The sequence below is a fragment of the Macrobrachium rosenbergii genome, chromosome 51 (genome assembly GCF_040412425.1).
Source record: "Macrobrachium rosenbergii isolate ZJJX-2024 chromosome 51, ASM4041242v1, whole genome shotgun sequence".
NCBI lineage: Eukaryota > Metazoa > Arthropoda > Malacostraca > Decapoda > Palaemonidae > Macrobrachium > Macrobrachium rosenbergii.
This window is the reverse complement of record NC_089791.1, coordinates 40204049-40219483: the sequence shown is the minus strand read 5'-3', so window position 1 is coordinate 40219483 and position 15435 is coordinate 40204049. Positions and strand designations below refer to the sequence as shown.

General features: G+C 35.8%; 1 protein-coding gene across 1 annotated transcript; it reads left to right on the top strand.

The window, feature by feature from the left end:
* The first annotated feature begins 1356 nt into the window (after positions 1-1356).
* LOC136833338 (leukocyte surface antigen CD53-like) lies at positions 1357-13582 on the top strand. The gene is made up of 5 exons (XM_067095341.1): positions 1357-1527; positions 3659-3847; positions 4151-4324; positions 7196-7447; positions 12661-13582. The coding sequence occupies exons 1-5, from the start codon at positions 1477-1479 to the stop codon at positions 12799-12801; spliced, it is 807 nt and encodes a 268-aa protein (XP_066951442.1). The 5' UTR covers positions 1357-1476; the 3' UTR covers positions 12802-13582.
* The last annotated feature ends 1853 nt before the right edge of the window (positions 13583-15435 follow it).

The window sequence follows — 15435 nt, the reverse complement described above, 5'->3', positions numbered from 1 at the left end:
CATTGCAAGACCATGCAAAAAATAATAACATACTTTAATCCGATATTACAGGAACCAGTATATGATAAAACCATCCTATCAAGATGAAATAAATAAGTATGGTACCTCGTATAAAAACGATATTATGACCGCAAAGCAAAAATGACGCATTTCAAATATGAAATGGAAGGCAGATCTGGCAAGGCCAACACTTTTATGAATGAGTTGAAAAAAAAAAAACACTAAACATTCTCTCAAATGAGACTTTCAAATAATTCACATTCTTCGATGCTTTTGATATTGCAGTCCATATAAAAGAAACAAGCATGTCAACTTACAACAAAATGAAGCACTCGAAATATAAAATAAGTATACCTAAAGAGTTCACCATCACTGCCTACTAGTAAGGAGAGCACTACTACAAGGATTTAAATACGAGATCTTCAGTCATACTGACAATCGCACTCATTTCCAACCACAGTATCAAAACTGCTAAAATAATTATCTACGAAACAGCTGAGCTCCGGAACTGTTCACCTTACAAATTTAAAATAACTAACCTTATTATAGGGAAAAATCTACTTACTCTAACATGACAGGAAGATGGTGCCAGGGTCACCGTTCATGTAAAATCACACATACCTGTCGAGAAAAAATAAAATCGTTAAATGTAAATAGAAATGTCTACTGTATAACGTTAACAGAATTAAATATCTATCCCCATTCTCTCTCTTCTTTGTTTACCAATAAACTAAAACATTTTTTCTTAATATCTGTTCTCTATTCCGCGGAAGTTTGACGGGCTATAATAATAATAAAAAAAAATAATAATAATAATTTCAAAACTGTAGTCATACAGTATGAATACCACCAGTAAATATACAAAAAAAATATATAAAATAATAATAATAATAATAATAATAATAATAATAATAATAATAATAATAATAATAATAATAATAATTTCGAAACTGTATTCATACAGTATGACTACCACTAGTAAATATACAAATAATAATAATAATAATAATAATAATAATAATAATAATAATAATAATAATAATAATAATAATTTCGAAACTGTATTCATACAGTATGAATACCACTAGTAAATATACAAAAAATTTAAAATTATAAATAATAATAATAATAATAATAATAATAATAATAATAATTTCAAAAATGTATTCATACAGTATGAATACCACTAGTAAATATACAAAAAGTATAATAATAATAATAATAATAATAATAATAATAATAATAATAATAATAATAATAATAATAATAATTCAATATTGTCTATACTGATCACCCATCCTCCAACCACGACGGAGAATTGGGATTTGGAGAAGATAGTGCTTTTGCGTTCTCTTGATAAAGAGACAAAGAATCGTTTCATCCTTAGTACACTACAAGTGTCGTGCTACGTACAGTCTTCCTGCTTTCCTCAGGGCATAGTGGTGAACCTTCCTCTCCAAATACAAGCTTTCCACGATGCTGTGTGTTACGAAGGTAGTCGTGTTCTTCGTCAACTTCATCCTTTTAGTAAGTTCCGTTTGGACATTTCCAAACTGTGTGTGTTGTATGTGTTGTGTTGTAGAGATTCATCAAAGCATTTTGCATACTATGAAAGCAAGCGCGTCTCCTAAAACCTCAGCGAATTACTTCATGTGTACGATATAATTATGGGAATCGAATATGAAATAGTGTTTATCGTCTTGTAAAAGAAAAAAAAAGTTATTTATACGTGCCCAGCTGAATAATACGAAAGCAAGTTTTTTTTCTAATAGTTTAAATATTGGTTGTTTTCACTGTATATCAAACAAGAAACTAAAAGAACTTGGTTGAGAAGTGCATATTCCGCTAAATTTTAAAAAGCGATAATTTTTTTTCTTTCTGAAGTTCTAAGTTATATTTTAACACAAGGGCTATTTTTACCTACCAAATGCTTCATTTCAATGAAGAATAATTAACTTTGACTGCTACATTCAACTTTCGTTAATGGAGAGGTTAATCTCAGGTCGGTGGAATTTCCATCGAAAGCGCTGTTGCGTCATTTCTTACCCATAACTTATTACATTATAGCACATGCCTGCAAACATCAAAGAATTTCTCTTCTTAAAAAGCATGTGAGAAGTACTGTGTATATTCAACGTTTTTCTGAGTAAGACATTTTCTGGATGGAAAAGCTTAAATACCCTCTGTCCTAAATACGTTGCTTTGTATTCACGACACCGGATCATCTACAGATCACCACATTCAATTTCTCTAAATCATCTGACAGTTTCAGAGTTTAATGCCCGACTCATGTCCTTACTCCTCTTATCCGTTTTTTCAGTTCTAGTTTTCTATCTCACCTCTCAACGTAAGTCCTTCTTCGAGGGCCAACATAATTATCTCTCCCCCATTTCAAGTGGCGTTCTTAAAAACAGTGTACTCCCTCTTCCCACCTTTCTTTTCTCCTCTCTATCTACGATCTTCACTAACTCTCTAACTATGTTACATCCAAATTACCTAATCTACCTGTGCCTCTCCTTGCCACACCCTGCTGTTTACGTTCAATCTCAACTTGCTCTTTGCTCATAAAATTACTCTATTATTCTCATATGATGCAATTTAGCCCCTCTCTTCTCTATACGCACTTTCATTGCTCAACTCCCATCATAGTGGTCTTGCAGAAATCAGATTCTCAAACTGCCAAATATTTTGATGTCAATCCTTTCTTTTTCACAATTTCAAAGGCTTTATAGAGGCCTCTTTCGACTTCTAATAAAAGAGCTTTCATATTGAGAGACTTCGGCCTGTTTCTCCTTCTATTCACAATAAGTCAATAAAGGTAATTCCACGTAAAATACAAAACTGCTAAAATAATTATCTACGAAATAGCTGAGCCCTAGGAGAGCTGTTAATCAGCTCAGTGGTCTGGTAAAACTAAGGTATACTTAACTTAACCTCTTTCAGGACTTCAAAGGAGCTCTCATCTCCTGATCTGCTGAACGAAAGGAATCTGAACTTGTTGCAGCCACTGCTTAGACTTATAATATATAGAACGAGAGAAATTTATTTCATGCTTTGGTAAAGTCCTTTCCAATACACTTCCTGGTTTGAACCATCCGTCATCTCGGTTTTCCTGACTCCTACACGCTTCTCCTTCGTAGAGGAAGGCCAACAGCTTCCTTGGTGACCGCGTCCTCATTATTTTGCATTTAATTTTTTTCCTTCAGGTCCGGACTAGTCAAGTGTAACTTTAAACACTGGAATTGTCAGTTCAACTAGCTTTATAAAAACATGATTACAGATAACAGAGCATCTGTACATATACGCGGTGCTGGCTTTTATTTTTATGTGTAGCAAAGTTTGCAAGAACTTATCACCTCAAATTTGCCTATTCACTCTCAAGGGACAAAGTTAACCGGTGCAATGTAATTGAATATATTTAAGAGCGCAACTTGAAAGAAATCTGACAACATCTCATGCATAGAAGAGTTATTACAAAGAATTTCCAATCATTAAAAGCACCAACCTTCATTTATTTCAGCTTGAACGAAACATTTCAAATTTGCATGGCAAAGCTAACCAAGAGATCATAGTGAATGATGGTAAAAGTACCTTCTGTGGGTTTTTAATATTCAAATGTTTCAGAAAGCCCTCACTTTATCATTTAAAATGATTCCAGGTTTTTGGGTTGGCCATTGTCATCATAGCGGGGATCTATATGTCGCACGAGAATGATTTTGGATTTATTTTTACTGACAACACTTTCTTCCTGCCAATACTTTCCATGGGTATTGGGACAGCAATGGTCCTCTTGTGCCCCATAGGATATTATGGAGCCCTAAAGGAAAACAGGCTGGTAGTGAAAGTGGTAAGTTTCTTAACTGGTATTTACAATTACCTGAATCGGTTTCCATTTACATGAAAAATACATAGATAAGAAAAGGAGCCACTTTGCAAACTCTGACTCTCATACATCCAAGAAGTTCACTTTTTATTAATGTCACATGTCGAAATTCTGTAAATAATTTTACTAACAACTCTTTAAATGAACCTTGCTTTAGTATGGGGGATTACTCATTGTACTGCTGTTCGCTCAACTGGTTGTTAATGTCACATGTCGAAATTCTGTAAATAATTTTACTAACAACTCTTTAAATGAATCGCACTTTAGTATGGAGGATTACTCATCGTACTGCTGACCGCCCAACTGGTTGTGGGTATCTTGATAACGGTGAATGCATCTGTGCCAGTGGAACACATTCAAACCAAAATGAATGACACCTTCAGTCAGTATGGACACGAAGACCCAGAAATGCAGGCGAACATCAATTCATTTCAACGTGAGGTAGGCTGAAGAATTGTCTGTTTATCTTTATGCACCGAATAAGTATAATTGTCTCATTACAATAGTACCTGTGTATTTATGGTGCTATATTCCATTATTCCCTAAGACTCCCATTCAAATGTCACGTGATTAGTATACCTTGGAGTTGCTAAATAAAGATAAGAAATTGATAAGAATATCCAGTATCAACAGTTTCAAGTAAATGGATGTATTGCGTACATAATGTTACGCAGAGCAACGGTAGAGTATTTAACCAATCCACTTCATAAATATGAAATTTAACATTTAATAGTAATAAATTACATGTCTATTATCTTTAAGCAAACTTGGGGTCTCGTATGTGGATATTCATTTACACACAGATGCATGTCATACATTTGTCAGTTGTTTCCTGTTACCAGGTCATACATTTGTCAGTTGTTTCCGGTTACTAGCTTATAGGAGCTTTTTTTTTTTTTTTACCATAACGGACAAAGATTAAATGCAAAGCAGATACAGAGTGATCACTGACACCACCTGAAACTTTGGAATTTGCATGTTACACGATCTCTCGGTCACCACAATTTATAGTTATCATCCTTACCCTTCCACTGAATTTTATAGACCAAGTTCATTTCTTCTTCTTCTTTTTTTTTTTTAATTTACTCATGCTTAAAACACAGAGAACGAAATAGTAAATCCGCCACTTATTTCAAGAACAAGTGTACACTTTTACACATTTCTCTCAAAATCGTGTTTTCTAAACTAAGGGAGGGAAATTACCAAGGAAACAGAATACCAAAACAGAACACTATCAGCTTAGACTGGTACCACAGCTGTGAAATACAGATCCATCTAGAGCTAGCTGGCATTCTCTGATATTAGATCCCTTCTAATCACAACCGCTGTTTGACTTAAATGTGGTGTGAATCTGCATGCACATAGGGTACCAGTGCTTGGCAACAAGTGGTACAAAGAATTTCCTTCTAATCGACTGCTTCTTCTCTTGGTTAATGTGCGGACTAAAACAGATGTATTGGCTCCATTTATGCCCCTTCACTTTCTATATCTTTCCCTTTTTTTTCTACAACCCATTGTCCACTGATACATTTCTTTGCCCTTTCTGAACTTGTTTGGGTTTCTAAGGTTGGGTCTGAGTAAAGTGTACCTAAATAATCGTCAAGTTCTAGACTTGTGATTCTTAAACCTCAGCTCTGTCATTTGTTTGAAAATTCTTCTTCAAACTTAATCACTGTTACAGTGTCTACCAGTGTTATTTTTCAAAATTCTAGTTTTCCTTTTTTATTTGATACTTTATTTCTTATCGAGCGCTTTCGTTACCTTTTCAACTACAAGCTGAAATTCTCTTTGTAAAAGAAGTCAAAGTTCAGTACAGCAGCCTTCATAAACACTGGTCAAGGGCATGATGAAATCTATACCCACCTCATTTCATTACTAACAGATCTCTGGAACAAGTTATTATATAGTCACACATTTTTGTTACCAGCGTGATGTTAAAATACTAAACGACTTATGCTTGTCCTCGACCATTGCATCAATGCACTCAATACTCTCTTAAGTCTTCATACCTCCCTCTCTCTCTCTCTCTCTCTCTCTCTCTCTCTCTCTCTCTCTCTCTCTCTCCTGTTTATGACCCTCTGCTTGTCTGTCAGTCAATTTTATCTTTTGATACAACAAGTGCGGACAAACTAGGGGATGTCTTATCAAGAAGGAGAGACCGTTATGACAGGTTGAATGTAATCACGAAAAGCTGACTGTTGGTCCTGAACAGAAAGACACAGCTAAGGGACAGTCTTCAGCACACGAAATGACTTAACTGGCAGTTGTTCTTAACTCAGGTCCATCCCAGAGCTAGAAAGCTCCTAAAATTTACATCCCTGCCCTTCGGACACAGATCAGCCTCTATTAAGGACTTGAAAATCTAATGTTTAGGCAACCGCCTTTACGCAAGTTCTATGAACTTCATTCACAGAACTGTATTGCTAGATAGTGGAGTCTTTTCATAGCCCGTGCCTGATCAAAGGATTGTGGCCTGGTAATGATATCGTTTCAAAGTAACAGTAAACTCAAACGAGTTCAATAAACACTTCGCTTGTACAAATCAGAAAACCTGCATTGCATAAAATGAATTCCAGAGCTATTATCTCTCGTACTAACTGGTTTATTCACCACACGCCCTCTTCCCACTGCAGGGGTGGCTCCAGAGGGTGATACACTTCTGGTTCTTTGCATATCTTTTGTGATGCAGTTACTAGCCTCAGATAATTTTATGACCCTGGTTGTGACCACCATATTTCGTACACAATTCACTACTTATCTCTCTATCAACCTGACTGATGTTGTCTTTAGTGTTTAAGCCAATCTTCAAGAGTACTGTGATTTATTTCTGTGGTCATCTGTATATATACATTAAGTGATTCGGCGATTTCAAGCATTTTACATATGTATATATATATATATATTGTGTGTGTGTGTGTGTGTATACATATATATATGTATATATATGTATATATATATATATGTATATATATATATTATATATATATATATATATATATATATATATATATATATCACTTATACATGCATGCATTCACAACAGCAAGGCTTTGCTATCCAGCTTTTTAATGATTTAAGAGAGTAATCACTCCAGTAAAAAAAATCAGAATTAAGTCAAATGTTTTCAAATATTTTTGGGAGTGCTAATTTATCAATAGATCACTTTTTTCTTAATAAGTTGCATGCTTAGCAAAGGACCCAGAACAATACGCCACTTTAGGGAGGTAACACACTGAATTTGACAAAAAGAAGCCTACAAGGAATATATGTCAGGAAGGACTCAGTACTTGGAAAAATTGTTGCTTTTCACAGGCTGAGTGTTGCGGGGTCCGAGACTACAGTGACTGGGGCCTCTACCCTTTTGGACAAGCACACAACGACAGTGTGCCCGACAGCTGTTGTCGGGAAGACTATTACGAGGTTGGATGTGGTCTGAATGTGCTCTCCAAAGAAGATTACGAAGACCTCATTTTCAACAAAGGGTGCTCCTCCGTAGTGACTGCCATTTTGATCGAAGTAGGGATGCTACTTGGAAACTTGTGCATTATATTTGTCAGTATAGAGGTAAGAGATTTTATGAAAAAATGTGAATTATGAGAAGTTGACCTTCCATTATATATATATATATATATATATATATATATATATATATATATATATATATATATATATATATATATATATATATATATATATATATATATATATATATGTTACAGGCAGATAGAGCAACCAGCCATTTTCATGAACGGCCTGAAATTTCAGGCAGATAGCGAAATGCACTTAGGACATTTGATCCCCCAGGAGCTAGTACCAAACATTTATGAAATACATTTGACTGCCCAGGCTAGGAGAAACACGGCGAAACAGCAGGTGAGTCACTGTTTCTGCCGTGTTTAGTACTAACTCTTGGGGGATCAAATGTCCCCTAAGTGCATTTCCGCTATCTGACTGAAATTTCAGGCAATTCATGAAATGCCTGGTTTCGCTATCTGCCTGTAACATATATATATATATATATATATATATATATATATATATATATATATATATATATATATAATACATATATATATATATTTATACTGTACATATACAATATATATTCATATATACGTATACATATATGTAAACATATATATATATATATATATATATATATATATATATATATATATACAGTATATATATATATATAGTATATATATATATATATATATATATATATATATATATATATATATATATATATATATATATATACATATAGTGATCAAAATAAAGTATGTAATGTGTAGTGTCCCATTACTAGGTAAAGTTCACATCAACATTCAGAAACATCAAGCCATAACAGTAGTAAAATTACCTTACTGAAGTAACAGGTGAAAGTAAGTAATTTCATTGAAGGTAAACACATCTGATAAATTTTTCAAGTGAATCCAGCGGTACAAAGAAATTCCTGGAAAAAAGACTTCTATGGTATAAAAAGATAATCACTCAATACTGCCAAATAACAAACACATCTAATAGGATTGTACATAAACGTAATGCACGTGCATTTGAGCACAAATATTCTGAATATAAAACGTTTGCCGGAGCAGAACAAAATAGACGTCCTCTTAACTGTTACAGCTGAAATCACTCTTCAGTAAACGATTACAGGCTCACAGCTCCTTCTTAAATGTAAAAGCACTTTCAAGCAGCACGTCGAACCTACCAGGCAGTGGCGTCGCTATGGGGGGGGCTGCCCCCGTCAGATGCTTTGCCCCCCCCACTGGCCCACCCAGTTGAAATTCCCTTTGTATATACACTTTAACATCACAGTATTTGATACATTTGCATATAGTAAGAGTTGATAGTTAACTGAAAATTGAGCTCTAAATTTCAAATACAGGTGTACTAATTACTAATACTATTCTTTTCCTTCGTGGATATATACATTCGACAATAGTATATTTTGCTAATTACAGAATAGGTACATTAGTTTTGTGTAATTTTCTTTGGCACCCCCCAAAAAAAATCTTGGCCCCACCTAGGTCCCCCCACTGATGAAATGCCAGCTACGCCACTGCCACCAGGTTATATTTACCCTAAAATGATAATAAATAAAATCTTTGTTGCACGCTCTGCCTGCAATTGCAATTCAGCTATTTCCAGCTTACTCTCTCCTCCTTTTACTCACACACATATACATAAACCTGGGGATCTTTGCAGTCTCTGTTTCTCCATAAGGAATCAAAATAAAAAGGTTATTTCAGATTTGGAATGACATGCCTTTAGGGGCCGTGTAGACTACAGTATGTATATTCATTTTCCCAACAAGAAAAATATCATCACCGCCTCATCACACAAGACAGCGAGACAAGATTTCCTGGAAGATGAATCGGCGAGAAAAATCTCTAATCTCATAGCATCCAAGATTAATTTATTTACCAATTCTATCTAAGTCTCCTTCTAATCCTACAACAACAATTTGGAATGGAATGTATAAGAGTTAGGCCAAAGGCCAAGCGTTGGGACCTATGAGGTCATTCAGCGCTGAATGAGAGTAAAAAGGTTTTAAAGGTGCAACTGGAGGAAAATCTCACAGTTGCTCTCCGAAGCAATTGTTAGTAGTGGGTGAAAAGTTACACTGAAGAAACCGAAATAATGGAAGTACAATAAAAGGAATGAAAGGGGGTTGCAGCTACTGGCCAAAGAGACGCTGCAAAGAACCTTAAGTAGTGCCTACAATGCTCCGCGTGAGGTGCACTGATGGCCCTACCCCACCAACGGGGACAACAACACTATTTGGACACTGGATACCGACAGATCTCCTAGGGACAAAGATTTCAGAAGTAAACAGAAGCATTCCTTCTAAGTATCCTACCGTGGAACTCCCCAGGTAAGCCAAGAGTATTCAAAGTAAGCAGCACAAACCAATGTAACATGAAATTGCAGTTGAGTTGGCCCAAATCTTCCCACCTTCCTTTTAATTCGTTTTCCAAACACTATATTTTTCTTTCTTATTTTATCCTACATGTACCAGCCTGGCTTGCTTGTAGTAATAAAGAAGCTGGGTTTGGTTCTACTTTGATCTTCTTCTTCGGGTTAACATGGAACACGTTGGCCTGTTATGAGACTTCGATCACAGTGACGCGGACCATCCACTACGTCGTTTATTAACGAGATCATTAATAAAACAGTTTAGACATGACAACAAAACTCATTTCAAAACAGTGCTAAGGGCACTGTTCTTGAGTGGTTCTAGACTCCATGATACTGCAAATTCCTGGGTGACGTTGCATAGGTACATGCCTTCACATTCCACAAATCCTGCACGTTGCATTTTCCCATTTCGTATTTCCGAAACACTGTCTGCAAGAGCATCGCATCCGGTTGAATTTCCTCAAGTCCCGCTCCTGTGCATTTCAAGCCAGCCGTGACGTCACACACAGGATGATGTCTCATAATGCCTAGACTGCCAGATATCACCACAATTTGGAACTGTGGTACAGAGGTGATAATACTTTGTATGTGTATCAGCGTTGCCATGTGAGGGATCAAACAATACTAGATGAAATATGCTGAAAATGTCAATGACCTGTGCTTGGCAGAGTCGACTGCGCAGGATTTTCCGATACTTCATTGTTTGTTACTGTGGCGTACAGTTAAGCTGAAACAGTGATTTTCGTTTTACTTTCCGTTTTATTTTATTTCATTTCATAAAGTTTATAGTTAAATTTAATGGTAATAATATTAAAAATTTATTTATACAATACGCAAAAATTATAGAATCAAATATGCGTTGTGTACGCAAGAAAGAAAGAAACCCTTTCCATACGGTTCTCCATATAGCTTAAATTCAATTACTTAGTGAAGTATTTTGAAGGGGGTAAGGATTTTGTAAACCTTAATCCAGCTCTTTCTCTTTCTTTCATTTGTTTGAAACAAAAGCAAACTCAATTCTTTGGTTCTTTCTAACATCAGAAAAAATCAAAAGCTAAACTTGATTCCTCTCTCTCTCTCTCTCTCTCTCTCTCTCTCCTCCCTTTTTTTACAAAGAGAAAACTCAATTAATTTATAATATTTGAACATGACCTCGAGTTAGCAATGGAGGTTATCGTCACGCAGAGGCGGCTGCAAATGCTTACAGACATTACAACAAACACAACCTATGGCGCAACAAACCAATTTACATGCTCCACAATAATCTAACCCTCCAAGATGAACAAACACTTGACAAACGTTTTAATAAGGTTATGCTTATCTCTTAGGATGGGGGAATAACTCACTAAAAAACAAACGGAAGGTCTGAATCCTAACTCACTGAATTATCCTTCAAACTTGAAAACTAGTTAACTGACGCCGAAAGAATGTAACATCAAAATCAGTCTTATTGGAATTGACTGGTGGAGAAAATCAGTCTATAACAGTATTCACCATGAACACTTAAGTCAGATAAGGCCATTTAATACAAACACAAAATCACATACATACTCAGCTACAACTTAACTCACATTCATTAATATTTTTGGCAATTATACTAAACTGAAACTCTTATGAAACCCACCATCTGGGATCAAAGGTCAAAGGTTCCCTGTTACACGTGTAAGACAAATGACTTGGGACGGTACAATTCCCTGTCACACAAGTGAGACAAGTGACTTGGGGCGGTACACTTCCCTTTTACACCTGTGAGACAAATGGCTTGGGACGGTACACTTCCCTGTTACACGTGTGAGACAAATTTGGGACGGTACACTTCCCTGTTACACGTGTGAGACAAATGACTTGGGACGGTACACTTCCCTGTTACGCGTGTGAGACAAATGACTTGGGACGGTACAATTCCCTGTCACACCAGTGAGAAAAATGACTTGGGATGGCACAATTCCCTGTTAGACCTGTGTAACAAATGACTTGGGACGGTACAATTCCCTGTCACACCAGTGAGACAAATGACTTGGGACGGTACAATTCCCTGTTACACCTGTGAGACAAATGACTTGGGACGGTACAATTCCCTGTCACACCAGTGAGAAAAATTACTTGGGATGGTACAATTCCCTGTTAGACCTGCGTAACAAATGACTTGGGACAGTACAATTCCCTGTCACACCAGTGATACAAATGACTTGGGAAGGTACAATTTCCTGTTACACCTGTGTAACAAATGACTTGGGACGGTACAATTCCCTGTCACACCAGTGAGACAAATGACTTGGGACGGTACAATTCCCTGTTACACCTGTGAGACAAATGACTAGGGACGGTACACTTCCCTGTTACATCTGTAAGGCATATGACTTGGGACGGTACACTTCCGTGTTACACGTGTGAGACAAATGACTTGGGACGGTACACTTCCTTGTTGCATCTGTGAGACAAATGACTCAGGACGGTACGCTTCCGTGTTACACCTATAAGACAAATGACTTGGGACGGTACACTTCTCTGTTACACCTGTGAGACAAATGACTTGGGCGGTACACTTCCCTGTTACACCTGTGAGACAAATGACCTGGGACGGTACAATTCCTTGTTACACGTGTGAAACAAATGACTGGGAACGGTACAGGAGTCTCCCTTATACATGCGAATGAACAGTTATGCGATCAATTAAAACTTCATAATCACGACCAACATGACCAAAATCATTTATAAGCGCTATACATACACACAACTTCAAACTGTATTCAAAGTACATACATCTGGAAATTTAAGGTATTCACACACATACATACAGTACATATACAAATTAAAACAGCGACGAATAACCTCTCTTTTACTTTCAGCTCGTGAGCGTTAGCTTCCTCTGTGGGCTGTCACGGGACCCAAAGAGCTATACCCAAAGGGTGGTGATTGTGAGGGCGGTGGAAATTGTCTCGCGAATAACGCCCACAAGAAATATTTCCTCGTCACCTCGCTGTCCTTGATGTCCAATACGGGCAAAAGAATTTTATTTGTCCTAGTACTGTTTCATTATATACAAGACTTTTCGTTTGACAAGAAATGCAACAAAAACAAGTACTACACTTTTAATAATAATAATAATAATAATAATAATAATAATAATAATGCTAATAGATTCACAATTTCGTGAAAAACAATCTGAGTAATAAAAATCCACAATTATATAGTAAATATATTACTATGTAATATATTTACATAGTAATATATTTACTATATAATTGTGGATTTTTATTACTCATTAATAATATTTATTATTATTATTATTATTATTATTATTATTTTTATTATTATTATTATTATTATTATTATTATTATTATTACCTAGGTAAAGGCCATTGCCTTTAATACAACTGTCATATATATATTTGTGTTGCTTTTAACTTTGTTACAACTGTCATATATATATTTGTATTGCTTTTAACTCTGCCATTTTCATTTTAGACGTGTATCGTTTGGATGGGTTAGCCCTTTATCCATACGAATGACCATGTGAATTATCTATGCTGATCAAAGCTCATATTGCAATAAGTTTGACGTTAAGCCCCGTGATGTTTATGCCTCTCCCAGGATAACAAGGGTGTTCAATAAACTAGCCTCTTAATAAATCAGCCTCTCAATTAAGAGGCACAATTCAATTCACATAAGTGTGTTTCGTAAAAACTAATGTGGTTCGGGGTATTTGATGAGAACATTTTAATTTCAATTATATCCCAGAGCGATAATAAATAAAGTCCGTTTTCTTATCACTGTAATTTTTTTTTAACTTCTGGAGGTATGAAGGAGAATTATCGGTATGAGCGATACCAGGACATGAGGAAATGCTTTTAGCTGACAAAAAGAGACGCAAGAAACCAACACCGCACCAATGCAAGCAATCAGGCCATCTGTCAAAAGAAAAATAAACCAAAAGGCGACTGAAAACTCAGGTGTTCGAATCAGTTCATATGTAAGACCACGTGTGAATATCTATTTATATTATTTCTGGAAGACGTGTCCATCAGATGTATTCGGTTTCTAAGTTACCTAATGGAATATAGTCCGTGATACAGTTCAACAGAGTTGAACTGTCCACCTTATCAGGTAAGGGAAGATGTTTATTTTCCGAAACTGCCGCCAGCTAGAAAGAGTTTCACTGTCGGGAACATGGCAGATGTGCTTCATCTTCCAACAAATGCATTCAGATTAGCTCTTCCTCTGATTCTCAGAGGGAATAAATGGAATTCCCAAAGTCCTCTGAGCCTTAAATCTTACGGATATGTTATCGCTCAGTTCCATAAATGGTCGACATGGCTAGCATGAATGGTAATGAACGAAAAATTTATAATGGTAGCAACTGTCGATAAAAGATTGAATATAGGCAGGTCTAATTCACAAAACTATTTTAAATCCATTTTTTAAGAGCTGTAAAACTGCCAATTACTTAGTTTCCTGAGAGTGTTCAGAAGTTTTTAAAAACTGTTTAAAGAAAAAATTTTCTTCTTTTATTCATGCAGTTTCAGTCTCAACATTTACCAGAGTCGCCCTCGCTATTTGCAAAACATATCGCACGTCTTTGAAAATATCTGCCACAAACACGGAAGACTAAATACATACAACAACTATTGGAAAGTTCTAACTAACTGCTACTGCTCTGAAAATGAATTACACATATGCAGCGCGACGGCTCTTTCGATGACAAAAAACAAACAAATAAATACATGAACAAAACACACATACAAACACACACACATACTGGAAAGACTTTGCCCTGTGCTATATACTGCAACTCTATTTGTTTCTCGTTTAGTAAATATACATCACCAGTCATTGTAAAGCAAACTCTGTTGTGACAGAATATATTAAATAAAAACCTATCTAGATTTTATCTTATAGAACACCACTCAAGGTTCGGAGGTTAAAAGTCAGGAGTAATTAGACCCCTGTTAGATCCATATATAATTTTCTTAAATGTTTAAGTGTTTTTACCAATTATCATCAATTTCTTCAGAGTAATGTTTTACTTGACAACCTTTTAAACTCAAGTCATGAGAACCTGAACCTTACCTAAAGATAAACTATATAGATGGAGGGATAGTTTTTAAAAAGGACCAGACACCGCAACATTTTGAAATTCACTTTGCCTTTGCATTAAAAATACGTACTACTATTCTTCAGTGACTCGCCTCCTTGCATTAATTCGATCGTCCATGTTTCGAAAACCACCCTGACATTCAAATACGACACGGAACTGACAAATCTACGTGAGCCCATTTTCCTGAGAATCCACTAAGTGCGCTTACGTCATCTGCGCTTTTTTAATCCTCAAAACGAGAATATTATATTTTAGTACACTTAAGCATGAATTTCCTCTAAAAAAAAAAACCCGCTCCTGTAGAATCAGTAAGAAATATTCAGCGATAATTTTAAGCTTTTCTCAAATCTCTATCTTTTTTTGCGTGTGTGTGTTCAGAGAAAACAAAAGATGACTCATTAGGTAAACTATGCCGTACCAGTTCAGACCTTGGGAAATTTTCCGATATCCGGTATGTTATCAAGGTAACACAATCATGTTGATGTAACCATTCAGGTGTACCGTATCACTTGAACCGTATCACTCG